The sequence below is a fragment of the Drosophila nasuta genome, chromosome 2L, assembly GCF_023558535.2.
Source record: "Drosophila nasuta strain 15112-1781.00 chromosome 2L, ASM2355853v1, whole genome shotgun sequence".
Lineage (NCBI taxonomy): Eukaryota > Metazoa > Arthropoda > Insecta > Diptera > Drosophilidae > Drosophila > Drosophila nasuta.
In genome coordinates, this window is record NC_083455.1 from 16,281,960 (window position 1) to 16,295,414 (window position 13,455).

General features: G+C 48.0%; 3 protein-coding genes across 5 annotated transcripts; 2 read left to right on the forward strand and 1 right to left on the reverse strand.

The window, feature by feature from the left end:
• The first annotated feature begins 10 nt into the window (after positions 1-10).
• Positions 11-722, forward strand: LOC132798796 (WASH complex subunit 3). 2 transcript variants are annotated; one of them, XM_060810778.1, is made up of 2 exons: positions 11-522; positions 578-670. In XM_060810778.1, the coding sequence occupies exons 1-2, from the start codon at positions 60-62 to the stop codon at positions 655-657; spliced, it is 543 nt and encodes a 180-aa protein (XP_060666761.1). In that variant the 5' UTR covers positions 11-59; the 3' UTR covers positions 658-670. The 2 variants fall into 2 exon arrangements, with proteins under 2 accessions (XP_060666761.1, XP_060666762.1); XM_060810779.1 differs by having other exon boundaries at positions 16-518; positions 578-722.
• On the reverse strand, positions 707-2,112 carry LOC132798797 (large ribosomal subunit protein eL42). Its single transcript, XM_060810780.1, has 3 exons — positions 2,032-2,112; positions 1,606-1,779; positions 707-990 (listed from the first exon to the last, which is right to left on the reverse strand). The coding sequence occupies exons 1-3, from the start codon at positions 2,032-2,034 to the stop codon at positions 853-855; spliced, it is 315 nt and encodes a 104-aa protein (XP_060666763.1). The 5' UTR covers positions 2,035-2,112; the 3' UTR covers positions 707-852.
• An 84-nt stretch (positions 2,113-2,196) lies between these two features.
• LOC132798792 (multiple epidermal growth factor-like domains protein 8) lies at positions 2,197-13,445 on the forward strand. Of its 2 annotated transcripts, XM_060810774.1 has the most exons (6): positions 2,197-2,892; positions 2,961-5,321; positions 5,471-6,751; positions 6,815-10,382; positions 10,499-11,728; positions 11,816-13,445. In XM_060810774.1, exons 1-5 carry the CDS (start codon positions 2,431-2,433, stop codon positions 11,686-11,688), a joined length of 8,862 nt encoding a protein of 2,953 aa, XP_060666757.1. In that variant the 5' UTR covers positions 2,197-2,430; the 3' UTR covers positions 11,689-11,728; positions 11,816-13,445. The 2 variants fall into 2 exon arrangements, with proteins under 2 accessions (XP_060666757.1, XP_060666756.1); XM_060810773.1 differs by having other exon boundaries at positions 10,499-13,445.
• The last annotated feature ends 10 nt before the right edge of the window (positions 13,446-13,455 follow it).

Genomic DNA, 13,455 nt, shown 5'->3' on the forward strand with positions numbered 1-13,455 from the left:
GTATTTTTCAATGTGCCTCTACCTCTATAATTAGTTAATTCTTTATAATAATAAACATAATGGAAGCAAGCTCAAAGTTTAAAGGGGATGTAGACAAGACACAAATACCGCCACTAAATCAAAAGCGTATATTAGCTTTTGTTAATCATTTTCTAATAAGTACATGCACTTTTCTCAACGAGTTCGCGTTAAATTGCGAGACCAAATTTGTGCAATTGGAGCGTCAACTACAGCGCACCGAAGCTGCCTTAATTATACTAGAAGCGAAGCTGGCCTCCATTCCCTTGGATAAAGATGAGGGCACTGCCATAAGCGCTACGACAGCTGTTGTAGATGCACCCTTAGAAGATGCCGTCGAGACGCCACCAGAGGAAGTTGAAGAGGAGCCCATAAAAGGCGTGCGAGCATGCGAAGATGTTCGTTACAAGAAGTTCTTCAAAATGCTGCATGTGGGCGTGCCAGCGCCTGCCGTAAAACAAAAAAATGCTCTCAGAGGGTCTGCAACCACAAATGCTAGAGTTAGTAAGCTAAACGTACAACAAATCTAACATTCTTGTAATTAAATCTTGTTTTGCAGTAACCCCGATGAAATTCTCATTGATGGCATCGCCGAGTAGGAAAAAAGAAGAAGCTTGGAAAAGTTCAAATATCTTGTGATTTTGTGATATAGCATTTGTAAATGCTACACTTTAAAATTAAACACACATTTGCTTAAATTTACGTCTACAAATTTGTTTTATTTCCCACTTGTTGCACACCTCATTTGGCATGTAACAAAAGCAGTCCATGTAAACAACTTAAAAACACTTCTGTATAGAAAAGAGCGGGTCATCTTTGTGATCAACGGGCAGCTTAGAACTGAATCATCTGTCCCTTGCGCTTCTTGTCACCACCCAACTCGAAGTGCTTGCAACGCTTCAGAGGAGTCTGCTTGCGGAACTTGCATTCGGTGCACTCCATACGCAGCACAATCTTTTTGGTAGTCTTAGCCTATAAAGTAAAAGAAAATGGATATTAATACTTGTTATCAAATTCTTATCTTACATATTAATAACTTGATATTTTTGTTTGCAACTGCCGGTTATCTGGAATACCAATAAAATCTTAGCGTCCATTTGCCTTTTTAGGGGCTGCACAGACACAGTTGTTAACGTTACTTTTGCACAGTTTTTTTCCCACCAAAAAGCCGAATATTTGTTCAAGGCAATTTAGTTCTACGAAGTGCCATTTTATTTCTTAGTTTGATGAAATGTGAAAAGCTGTCGGATCATTAAATATGCCATTGATGAGGCAATACTGCTGCATTTAAATATGCCACACCGAAGCAGCTAAAACTAGATATTAATCTTGCGCTCATTGTCCACCCAAAATAGCCATGTTAGTTTGGTTGGACTATTCGGTCTACTCTAGCGCCAATCTTATGAACATATATGAAAATGGTAGAAGTTAGTCGGTTCATTAAGTACGCCATTTGTAAAAGGTACCGCTGCTTGAGAAACAGCACTAAGATGACCAATTAACCAAAATAATCACAATTGGTAACTGGACTGTTATAAACAGCGCCAATTTGATTTGTGAGTCAATATCCGTTTTCATTGTGCTTACCTTCTTCCTGAAGATGGGCTTAGTTTGACCACCAAAACCTTGCTGTTTCCTGTCGTAACGACGTCTGCCCTGAGCGCCTTTGCGCTCCTTGGACTTCTTGTACTGCGTCACTTTGTGCAGCTTGTGGCACTTGCATTTCTTGCACAGTGTGCGACGTTGCTTAGGTACGTTCACCTATAAGAAACAAAACCACAAGTCATTACTATAATGTTTGTTTGCGCCAATTGGGAGAATTGTTTGTGCAAGCCGCTTGAGAAAATCTTGTTGGGCAAATAATATGCATTTAAAGTACGCACATTCTTGAAATATCGTATTGAAATCACAAACAACACTTTATTGTATAAGATTCGAACACTTTTACAACATTTTAGTAATTATTGACGCGGATGTTTTACGATTTTCGCTAAAGCCCGCTCCAACACCTACCATCTTGAATAGGAAAGAAGACCCAAAAAGACGGAATTAGAGATGTGCAAAATATACTTTTGGCGCTGTGACTGCCATGTTGCCAGTGTTGTAAAGTGAGATTTGGTTGGGATATCGATATTTTTGCCATTCGCGCGTATTCATATGAAGGTACGATATAGGTGGCCTCCCCATCACTAGTTAGTAAAATTAAACAAAAAAATTCCGCACAAATAAAAAAACAGGCTGGCTGGAGAAATAATAATTTTTCAGCGCACAGACGAGAGTTTGCTACTCCAACGGCCGTGCGCGCCCATGTTGTGTGTGCAATGAACAAAGGCTGGATGAACATGCAGAAGAAACCGAAATACATTAAAACTAAGAGAGGTGTTGTAGTGTGATATTGCAATTTGCATAAAAATGAGATTGGGCGAAGACGTCGCGACGACAACGACAACAGCAACGACGACGACGACGACTGTAATTAAAATGCAAAGAATGTACGCACTGCTGCTACCAACCTTGACATTTTGGATTATCATTATCAGCAGCTTACATTTGCCGCATCCATCGCAACAAATAACAGTAACATCATCAACAACAACAGCGCCATGCGATCGAAGTCGCAAAGTTTTCACCGATCCGTATGGTGAAATTAGCGATGGTCCAACCGGTTATAATTATACACAGGACTCGCATTGTGAATGGCTGATCAAAGCGAAAAATGATAGTCAATTCATAACGCTAACATTCCATAGCATGGGCACCGAGTGTTCCTATGATTACATTTATGTATACGATGGAGACTCCTTCAATTCAACGCTCTTGGGCAGCTTCAGTGGACGCACACAACCCCAGCGTTTGGTGGCACGCAGCGGTAGTGTAAGTAGACACCTCTCCCCTCTTATAATCAATCCCATATATTAGATTACTAATTGATTCTTTTGCAGATGTTGATACTGATGTACAGCGATACAAACTATGTGCTTGATGGTTTTCGTGCTTCCTATTACATATCAAATTGCCTCAACAATTGCCACAATCATGGCAAATGCGTGGGCGACCAGTGTGTCTGCCATGGCGAGTGGGTGGGGCCCGACTGCGAGGACGAGGCGTGCCCACAGAAATGCGGCGAGCAACAGGGACGCGGCAAATGCCAGAAAAGCATTTGTCATTGCTCGCCAGGCTACAGTGGACGTCTGTGCGATCTCAGCGACAATCCAACAGGGAGCAGCTGGCGTTGGCTAGCAACCGATGCCGAGGGCATGACACCGAGAGCTGCTCACACCGCCGTCTACATTGAGGACGAGGATTCGCTATTTGTGTTCGGTGGCTATGATTTGAATAATGTGATCAATACGCTGCAAATCTATCGTTTTCGCACCAGCCAATGGGTGGATGAATGGAATATACCGCTGCAGAGCAGGAGGCACTTTTATCATCCGCAGAAGATTGACCATACGCTGTTGAAAGCGGTGCTGCAGCACAAGAACGAGGATGAGGCCAAGCTGTGGGGTCTGACCAGCGATGTGAGCTTCTTCCGCAACATACTCTATACGCTGGCCGAATCGAATCTGCATCAGCGACGCACACGCTCCTCGCTGCCGCTGACCACAGTTAATGCGAATTCAACGGACGAGGAACTCTCCGAGTATCTGGAGGATATACTCGAAGAGGTCACCGATCATAAGCCGCATGGACGTTATGGTCATGCGGCAGATGTTGTTCCCGGCGGATTTGTAATCTATGGCGGCAAACATGCTAATGGTAGCTTCTACAGTGATCTCTGGCAATACAATACAGTCGAGACGGGTGGCAAATGGAAGCAAATGGCTATTAGATCACAGCTGCAACCGCCAGCATTGGCAAGGCACACGCTAACCACAGCTGCTGGACACTTGTATTTGTTTGGCGGCAGCGTGGAAACAGGAGAATTCTCCTCCAGCATTTATCGCATACCATTACCACTTAGCGAAGACTCGCAGTGGCAGCTGGTCCAGCCACGTGGAGGCAAAACGCTGGACGTGCGTCTGGCGGCACACTCAACGGTTTACTACAGCGCCACCAATTCGTTGATTGTGTTTGGCGGCATTATGACCAGCTTGGCACGCTTCTCCAAGCTATCCGATCGCATTTTCGCCTTTCAATTGGATCAGCTGCATTGGACAGAGATCCTTTATCCACGCACCGCACTGCGCGACACAAACATTCCACGAGAACGCGCCTTTCACACTGCCACCATATCGGGCAACTATATGATTGTCTTTGGGGGCTACACGCATCGTCATAACAAGGATGAAATTTGCTATGATAATCAGATGTATTGGTATCATTTGAGTTGTCACATCTGGATCAATCAGGTGGTCACTGCCGACGACAGCTTGTACCCGAAAACGCAGGGCGTCTTCGCTCAGGCGGCTGCACTACGTCGCAATCACACGCTGCTCATTGTGGGCGGCTATCATGGCAATGTGAATGCCGATCTCTTCGCCTACGAACTGCCCCAGGTGCTGCGTGTGGAGAATACACTCTACAATCACAATCCTGAGATGTCGTGTCGCTTGCATGGATCTCACACCGCGTGCTTGTCGAATCCGGAGTGTGGCTGGTGCTCGGCGGACAGCAGTTGCTATGGACGCACCATTGGCGCCAATTGCACTACAAATCTGCAGACTACACGCTGTCCGGGCATCTGCCCCTCGCTGGGGGATTGCCATGCGTGTCTGGTGCATGGCACCTCGTGGGGAGGTGGCAACAGCGCCGCTGCCGCATTTTCGGTGGCCAGCAAGCTGGGCTTAAACGAATGCACGTGGTGTGTGCAGAATGCACGCTGTCATCATCGCGATGACAACTATGGCATCTGTGGCGAAAGCGCTGGCTGGTGGGGAGAACAGGGGACCGAGATTCGTGAGCCTGAGATGTGCACAAGGAATGATCGACGTCCTGGCTTAACCTACATTAAGTACAATTATCCTGTCAACTATACAATGCCCGATTATGTGGGCATTGTCAATGCCACCATGGTGGACTTTTCTTCGCCGCCACCTGCTGCGTATTTCGAGCAGCGTCAGGAGGGCGAAATGCTCGCCAGATTACTCGGTTTTGTGCGTCCGCAGCAGCAGTGGAGCACCAGCAATGGAAACAATTCGGCCATTCAGGTCTGCAGCAGCTATTCATCTGCAGTGCTGCGTGCTGGACTTGGCACGAATCTTGATACGCTGGAGAACGTGACCAGTCAGAGCTCGAACCAATCGTACTGCAGCAATGTGCAACTGCCAAGCACCGAGCAGCCATTTCTCATCGATTTCCAGGTGAGTAATAAGTACTTTCTTCATATTATAACAAAAATAACACCAAATTCGAATTTTCATTTCTTATTATGTAGTTGTATAGTTCTTCGTCCATATTCACAGTCTCTGAAGTAGTCCTACTATATATATTTTTATTCTATTCCTTATAGGCCCGTCGTCGCATCGGTCAGAATAATATTTACAACATTTACCAGAAGACGAAGATGGAGCTGCAGCATTTGCACAATGGCCAGCTGAATGCTTTCACCTTCGAATATCTGGAACCCTACTATTCCGGCGATTGCAATGAATACTCCAACTGCTTGCACTGCCTCACAGATGCCTCCTGCTCCTGGTGTCCACTCACCGGCAAATGCCATCTCAAGTCGGTGAACGAGAGCGAAGTGTGCGTGGCACCCGAGGACAACCATTGGGCCTATTTGATCAGCCAGCCCAGTCAGTGTGCCAACTGCTCCAACTATGTGAGCTGCGAGGCTTGCGTCTCCACGCCTGGCAACAGCGAATGTGAATGGTGGCTGGATGATGCACGTTGTGGCCGTATAGGCAAATCAAACAGCAGCGTACGTGCGCTGGGACAGTGTCCACGCCCATGTCGAGAGCGTCGCGGGTGTGATCAGTGTCTGGGCGAGCGGGGACGTTGTGTGTGGTGCGAGGCGAGTGCGCAATGCTTTAGCTTTGCCGTCTACACCAGCGAGTATCAGTTTGGCATGTGCCGCGAATGGATCGACAAGGTGGGCACGACACCCGGCATAGCTGGAGCAACCGCAGGTGCATCCCCTTCTCAGATGACATCATTAATTATGCACTCCGATGAGCCGCGTGCACTGCAACAATGCAAATCCTGTGAGCGGCATCGCAACTGCACCGCCTGCCTGCGAACATTGAGTTGTGGCTGGTGCTTTGATCGTGACAATCCCATCGAGGGCATCTGTATGCAGGGCGATTTTAGCTACAGCGCCGGCAACTGTTCGCTGGCCCTGAACAGCAGCACACAGCACGATGCTGAGTGGGCTTATGCCCAGTGTCCGGATGTGGATGAGTGTGGACTGGGTTTGCATGATTGCCACAAGGAGGCCAAGTGCACCAACACTCAGGGCAGCTACAACTGTCATTGCCGGCGTGGATACCATGGCGATGGTCGCAACAAGTGCGAGCGCACCTGCTACGAGACGTGTCAGAATGGTTATTGCTCCAATGCACCGGATTACAGTTGCAAGTGTGATCTGGGCTGGACGGGCAGCGATTGTGGCATCAGTTGTGGCTGCAACAATCATTCCACCTGCACAGAGCGGCTGGGCAAGTGCGATCAGTGCCAGTCGTGGACCGAGGGCGAACGCTGCGAGCGCTGTCGCCAGGGCAGCTATGGCAATGCCACAGCGGCCGTTGGTTGTCATCCCTGCGAGTGCAATGGCCATGGCAATCAGGATTTGGTAAGTGCGACGCCAAAGCAGTTAAATAATTATTCTAATAAATCGATCCTCTTCCCTTCGCAGGGCATCTGCAATGTGAGCCACGGCGAATGCTTCTGCAAGGACAATACGCAGGGACTCAAGTGCGATGTCTGCGCGCCTGGTTACTATGGCAATCCACGCGATGGCGGCCAGTGTTACTATCAGTGCGAATCGCGTGGCATTCTCACGAGCATTGGACGCAGCGCCATCGGATCGTATCAATCCTATCGCTCACCTTGGGGCGCCAGTCTGGAGGTGCGCGAATGTCTGTGGATATTGCAGCCAAAGACACTCCAGGCTGATAAATCGTTGTTGCAACTCGAGTTTCAATGGAACTCGCTGGTGATGGACTGTGATGAGAATGCCGTTTACATCTACGACAGTCTGCCTGATCTTACAGGCGCTGCCCAACAAAATCAACTGCTTGCCGTCGTCTGTGAACCGTACAGCGCTGCAAGGATCATCGAGGCACGCTCCTCGCATGTAACTGTCTACTATAAACAGGGCAGCGAGCGGCGACACTTTGGCTTCAATGCTCTGTACTCGGTGATGAATTGTGTGGCTGGCAGTTGTCTGCATCCGCACATCTGTGATGCTCAGCAACGTTGTGTGTGTCCCGCTGGCTATGTCGGTGCACGCTGTGAGGTGGAGATCTGTCCCAGCAATTGCCATGCGAAGCGGTTGCAGGGCTATTGTGACACAGAATATGGACGTTGTATCTGCAGTAATGCCAGCTATGCGGGCGCCGATTGTGGCACGCTAGTGCAGCGCAATCATTTGGTGTTAACCGAGCTTTTTAACACACAACTACTCAGCGAAGCGTTGGAACATTTAAGAAAGACAATACCACGTTTTGGGCACTCTGTGAATGCGGATCGTCGCGGTTCTTTGTGGATGTTTGGCGGCTATTCTCCGAGTCACGGGCCACTCAATGATTTTCGGCAATTCGACACCAAGAACGGCACTTGGTTGCAGGTCACCGTGGAGTCTTCGACGCCCGAGGATCGCATGCCACTAGGACGCTACTTTCATGCAGCTGAAATCTATGTGAAGAAACAAATCATTTACATCTACGGCGGCCTGGGCGCCAATTCGCGTTTGCTGGCGGATTTCTGGCAATTCTCCATACAAAATCAACGCTGGAGTCAAATCGAGCTAGAGGAGCAGCAGCAGCAGGAGGCGCCGCCAGCGCTGGCTGGGCACACGCTCTGCCAGGTGCGCTATCAGGAGCATGAAGCGCTGCTACTGATTGGCGGCCTCAGTCTGAACAAGTCGCGTGCTCTGGAGCTGTGGGAATTCAATCTGGACGCGAGTCGTTGGCAACAGTTGACGGCGATGGGAGCTCGTCTGCCCGTACTTTATGGACACAGTGCAGTGTATCATGTGGAAACGCATAGCGTGTATGTTTTCGGCGGCTATGCGGGCGGTAAAGCACAGAACAAACTATTTTCCTTGGAGCTGACTAAACTCAGCTGGTCGGAGCTGCCAACATTCCGTGAATTGAACTCTCCCGCTTCCCTGCTGCCGCGTGGACGTTACTTCCATTCCGCCGTTAGCACCGAACACTACATGGTCGTCTATGGCGGCAGAACAACGCCCTACAATGCCACAGATGTGCTCTTGGCCTATGTGTATGCCTGCAATCAGTGGGTGCGTCTCACCGATGATGTGCAACTGATTGGACGACTGCCGGTGGCCAGTTATGCGGAGGCCATGGCCATTGATGCGGACAGTGGCAGCATTTATGTGATTGGCGGATGGGATGGCAGCGCCACCCAAAGTCATGTGACACGCATTCATCTGCCCGAGGATTTGTGTCAGCTGTGGAGCGGTGGCAAATCGATTTGCCGCCATTACATGGGCTGCAGTTATTGCACCGTGCACAGCACCTACAGCAACAGCTCGCATTGCTTCACCCAGGGACGTGCGCCGTGTGCCAATCACAATGGCACGCTGGTCATCAACAACGGGCCCGCCTGCAATGATGTTTGGCTCGCCAGTCGCAACTGCTCCAGCTTTCATAGCTGCAGCGCCTGCTTGGCCGCCTGGCCCATTCATCACGAGGCGCAGCCGGCGTGCCAGTGGTGCGATCAGTGCGGCATTCGGGGTCGTTGTGTGTCTGCTAACGAGGAGTGTCTGCACAGCAGTGGCTGGTGTCTGAAGGAGCGCAGCGTCAGCGAGATTGATGAGTGTCCAGCGCCGCAGTGCCACCAGCTGGGCTGCGAGGCGTGCATGCGTCAGGTGTATCTTCCGCAGCTCTGTCACTGGGCGCGCACTGAGCTGGGGCATGAGGAGTGCATTGCTCACGATCTGGTGGAGAAGAATGCCTATCGTCTGGTGGAACAGTGTCCCGCTGCTTGTCACACGCACAGCAATTGCAGCAGCTGTCTGCAGAGTGGCCAGGATGCCAGCAGTGGCGACTGCAAATGGTCAACGATGCTGAATGCTTGCATCTCGCCAGCGGCTCAACCGCTGCTCTGCGCTGGCGGCGTTTGCGGTCTGGTGTTGGAGTCCAGCGAACAGGAACGTTGTCCGGAGCCGTGTCATGTGTACACACAGTGCTCCAGTTGCTTGGAGCATGCGCATTGCGGCTGGTGTGCACGCGAAGGTTTCAATGGCGACGGCATTTGCACTGAGGGCGCACTAGAGCATCGTCAGGAGTATCCGTCGGGGTCCACGTGTGATCTGATCTACAGCAGCTGGCGCAACGATTCGCAGCTGACACACGCCGATGTCGTTAGCTGGCACTATGTGCAGTGTCCGGCGGAGAATGAATGCGAGAATGGACATCACAATTGTGATGCGATCTCCGAGCAGTGTATCGACCTGGATACGCCCACGCTGGGCTACAAGTGCGTCTGTGCCGCCGGCTATCGCGAGGAGCAGCAGAGCTGTCTACCCGTCTGCAGTCAGGGCTGTGTGCGCGGCAGCTGTGTGCGTCCCAACGAGTGCAAGTGCGACTTTGGCTATGTGGGCGAGAACTGCAGCATTCAGTGTCTGTGCAATGGACACTCGAACTGTGAGTCGAGCAGCCGCCTGGACATTTGTCTGGAGTGTCACAACAACACGATGGGCGAGCAGTGTGAGAAGTGTCAGCCGCTGTTCGTGGGCAATCCTCGCGAGGGTCACGCCTGCCAACCTTGCCTGGAGTATTGCCATGGCCATTCGGATGTCTGTGTGGCCTACGATGCGGATCCGGCTGTCTTCAACATGACGCGCCAGGAATTGGAACGCATTTTACCCGAGGGACCCGCCCATAATGCCACCTGTCTGCGTTGTGGCAATCACACGGCTGGCGATCGTTGTGATAGCTGTTTGCTGGGCTATTTCCGGGGCAGCGAGGATCTGCAGCAACATTGTCGACCGTGCCAGTGCCATGGACATGGCAATGTCTGCGACGCAGTCACAGGCGAGAAGTGTAACTGCGCCAACAACACGGAAAGCGATGCCACTTGCACTGCTGGCGGTGGCAAGAATTCGGCGCAGCTCTGCTGGAGTGTGCAGTGCTCCAAGTGCCGCGACTCGTATGCGGGCAATCCCACCGATGGTCATCAGTGCTACAAGCAAATCACCGTGGAGTCGCGAATGTGCTTCGACGCCAAGCCAATAGGTGAGTGATAAGATGCTTATATACATATTATATATAGTTAACTATAGTTTAAAATATCTTTTACGAACTTACCTAAACTTAATGAATCTCTTCTTTTACTACTTCCGCCTCCTCAGAGGAATGCAAGTCAAAGCCAGCGGCTTTGAAGCCTGGCCAGACGGTCTTCTTTGTCATCCAGCCACGTTTCATGAACGTCGACATACGCATCATCATCGATGTAACGCAGGGCGAACTCGATGTGTTTATGTCGCCACAGGACGACTCTTTCATAGTGGAAACGAATCAAACGAACGGCTTCCATGAGATCTTGCTGGACAATCGCTACAACTGGGTGCCGAAGACCAAGCGGGAGCATCCGCTCAATATTGCATTGCCACGCCACTACAATGTCACGCTGGAAAAGCTGTTTAGGCCGGAGCGACGCAGCAGCAGCGCCAGCAACGGAGGCCGAGATGGTGGACAGTTCTATGTGCCGCATCTGCACGATTGTCGCAGCCATGGCGTGCACACGTTGGTGGTGCAGGATCAATATGCCAAGGATCTTAGCACTCACGTTACGCTCAATCAATGCAATACTTTGCTACGTCTCTTCGGCCTCAAGAATCGTTTGGTGCTGACGTTGCCACAGCATGCGCATAACTTGAGCGCCACTCGGTTCTTTATTGCGTTGCGTGCCAGCGCGGGACCCGAGCCGAGCTATGGCTCGGTGGTGTTTCGTCAGGATCAACTGCACATCGATCTGTTTGTGTTCTTCTCCGTGTTCTTCTCCTGCTTCTTTCTATTCCTCGCCCTCTGTGTCATCGTGTGGAAGGTGAAGCAGGCGGCGGATTTGAGACGCGCGCGTCGTCAGCACGTCGTGGAAATGTTGCACTTGGCCAAGCGACCATTTGCGCAAATCTTTCTCGCCTCTGCTAGCCTGGACATGGACAGCAGCCCATTAGCGCATGCCTCCACATCGACGACGACAACTCGTGCGATGCGTCAACGTGCACGTCAAGCGTTGCTCCTGCAGCAACAGCAGGGCCGCGAACATGCTATCGAAGCAACTCAGATGTCACATCACAGCAGCAGCAGCAACCGGGAAAGCTCACGTCATGTGCAAGCCACCGAGATCATGCTGGTGGCTATTGAGCCCACCTGCGATAATCTGGCGGCAGTGGGCACAGTGTTTATCAGTCTACCGGGACGGTCCAAAGCACCACTAAGCATAGCACTGGGCTCCACACTCATCTCGTATCCCAGACAGTATCCGCTCAATGCACGACATTTTATGCGCGCCGCAGCGCAGCGACATCATCAGGCCTAAGATGAGGGAAACCTCGAGGAATGAGACGCCGTTGCAAATTGTAAGTGCTATTTATGTCTGTTGTTCCCTCTTCCCTTAGTCCGTCCCCTTAAACTCCTTTCTCTCTTTGAATGTGGCACAATTTTAGTGAATTTTTAGTTTATAAACACCCAATAGACCCTTTGAAGGATCTACTAAGAAACAAAGCAAAGAAATGGATTACGAATTCCGCTCGTATGGCAATACTTATCGAATGTGTCGAATGTATACATAGTTTAGGCAATTTTTGTACATAAAACGTCTAGCTAACGCAAATATGTAATACATAAATACATACTACATTATTATATACATAACATACACTTCGTAGAGAGATCTGAAGACAATTTAACCCTAAACCAAGTGAGAACAAAATTGCTGCAAAGAACAAAAACTAAAAAAAAACAAAAGAACAATTTATACAAAGCAAACAACAAATGGAATTTGACATATTATTCTTAAGCCTAAGGTATAAGCATAAATGTGTATGGTCAATTTTATAGCAAAAAACAAAAAAGACAAAATCAAAAAAAAAAACCCCGGAAGGATACGCAAACAACTTTTGGCAGCTATCGAAAGCAAAAGTGCAGAAACAAGGAAGGAAGCATAAATATTTAATACAATAACATGTATTTATTATATGTATATGTAATACAAAATGTGTCATCGCCAGCGTTACGAATCAGAATCTCCATGATATTTTATTATCGGTTAAGGTATTATTATTATCATTATTATTTTTATATTTGTATATTTTTTTTATTATTATTATTCCGTCTTACTCGTAAATATAATGAATTTTTTATATAAAGAGTATTATCATATACAATACCCTACCCCAGTATACGTCTCGGTTGATGGTTAGCAATTGCTCAATTTAGTTAATTAATTACAATTAATAACTTACGTACAGCTCTCTCGCACTTTTTGCACCTGTGTACCTACTAATTTAAGAACAAACAAACAAAAGAAGCAAACTATATATTTATATATGCTCCCAAGTAAAAAAAATACTCGGTACCTTAAAGAAGGCAGCATACTATTTGGATTGGAACATCGATATAGAGTTAGCTTTTCGTCTGCCCGTTTTTATCCATTTCTGTAATTCAGATATTTATTTAGAAAATTGGTATTACTTTCAATTATACACACGATCTTAAGTTATGCAATTAGTGTGCAACTGTACCGGGTATCTTACAGTCGGGCATAATCGACTGTCTCTTTCTCGTTTTTCTACACTCGTTATGTTTACACACACACCCTTGCCACACTCCGGGCTTTTATACTTTTACTTAACAAGCAACAGCAACAATAAGCAGCAACTATCGAACAAATAGAATCTCAGTGAAGATGAACTCTCGAATTTCCTTAATCACACACTCAATTAATACTATACTAAAACACTCAGTAACCAAATGGTTGTAACACATTTTTCACTATGGCTTTAAAAAAAAAAAGAAAACAAAAAAGAAAAGACACTTTCTTCCTTTTAAATTATTCCCTAAACATAATTTGATTTGTTATTTAGCATATGATGAGAAAAGTTTGTTTCTTGGGAAGAAATTAGCGAAATTTATAGAACTGATAAACTGATGATATTTACAGATGATTTTTTGTTTTTAGTTTACGTCCCATTTTGCAATATGATTATTATGTGTATTATTTTTATATATATATGTAAACTTCTATGTATAAGGTATGTGTGTCAATAAAGTTAAAGATAAATTGAATGTACAACACGTCTTGTGA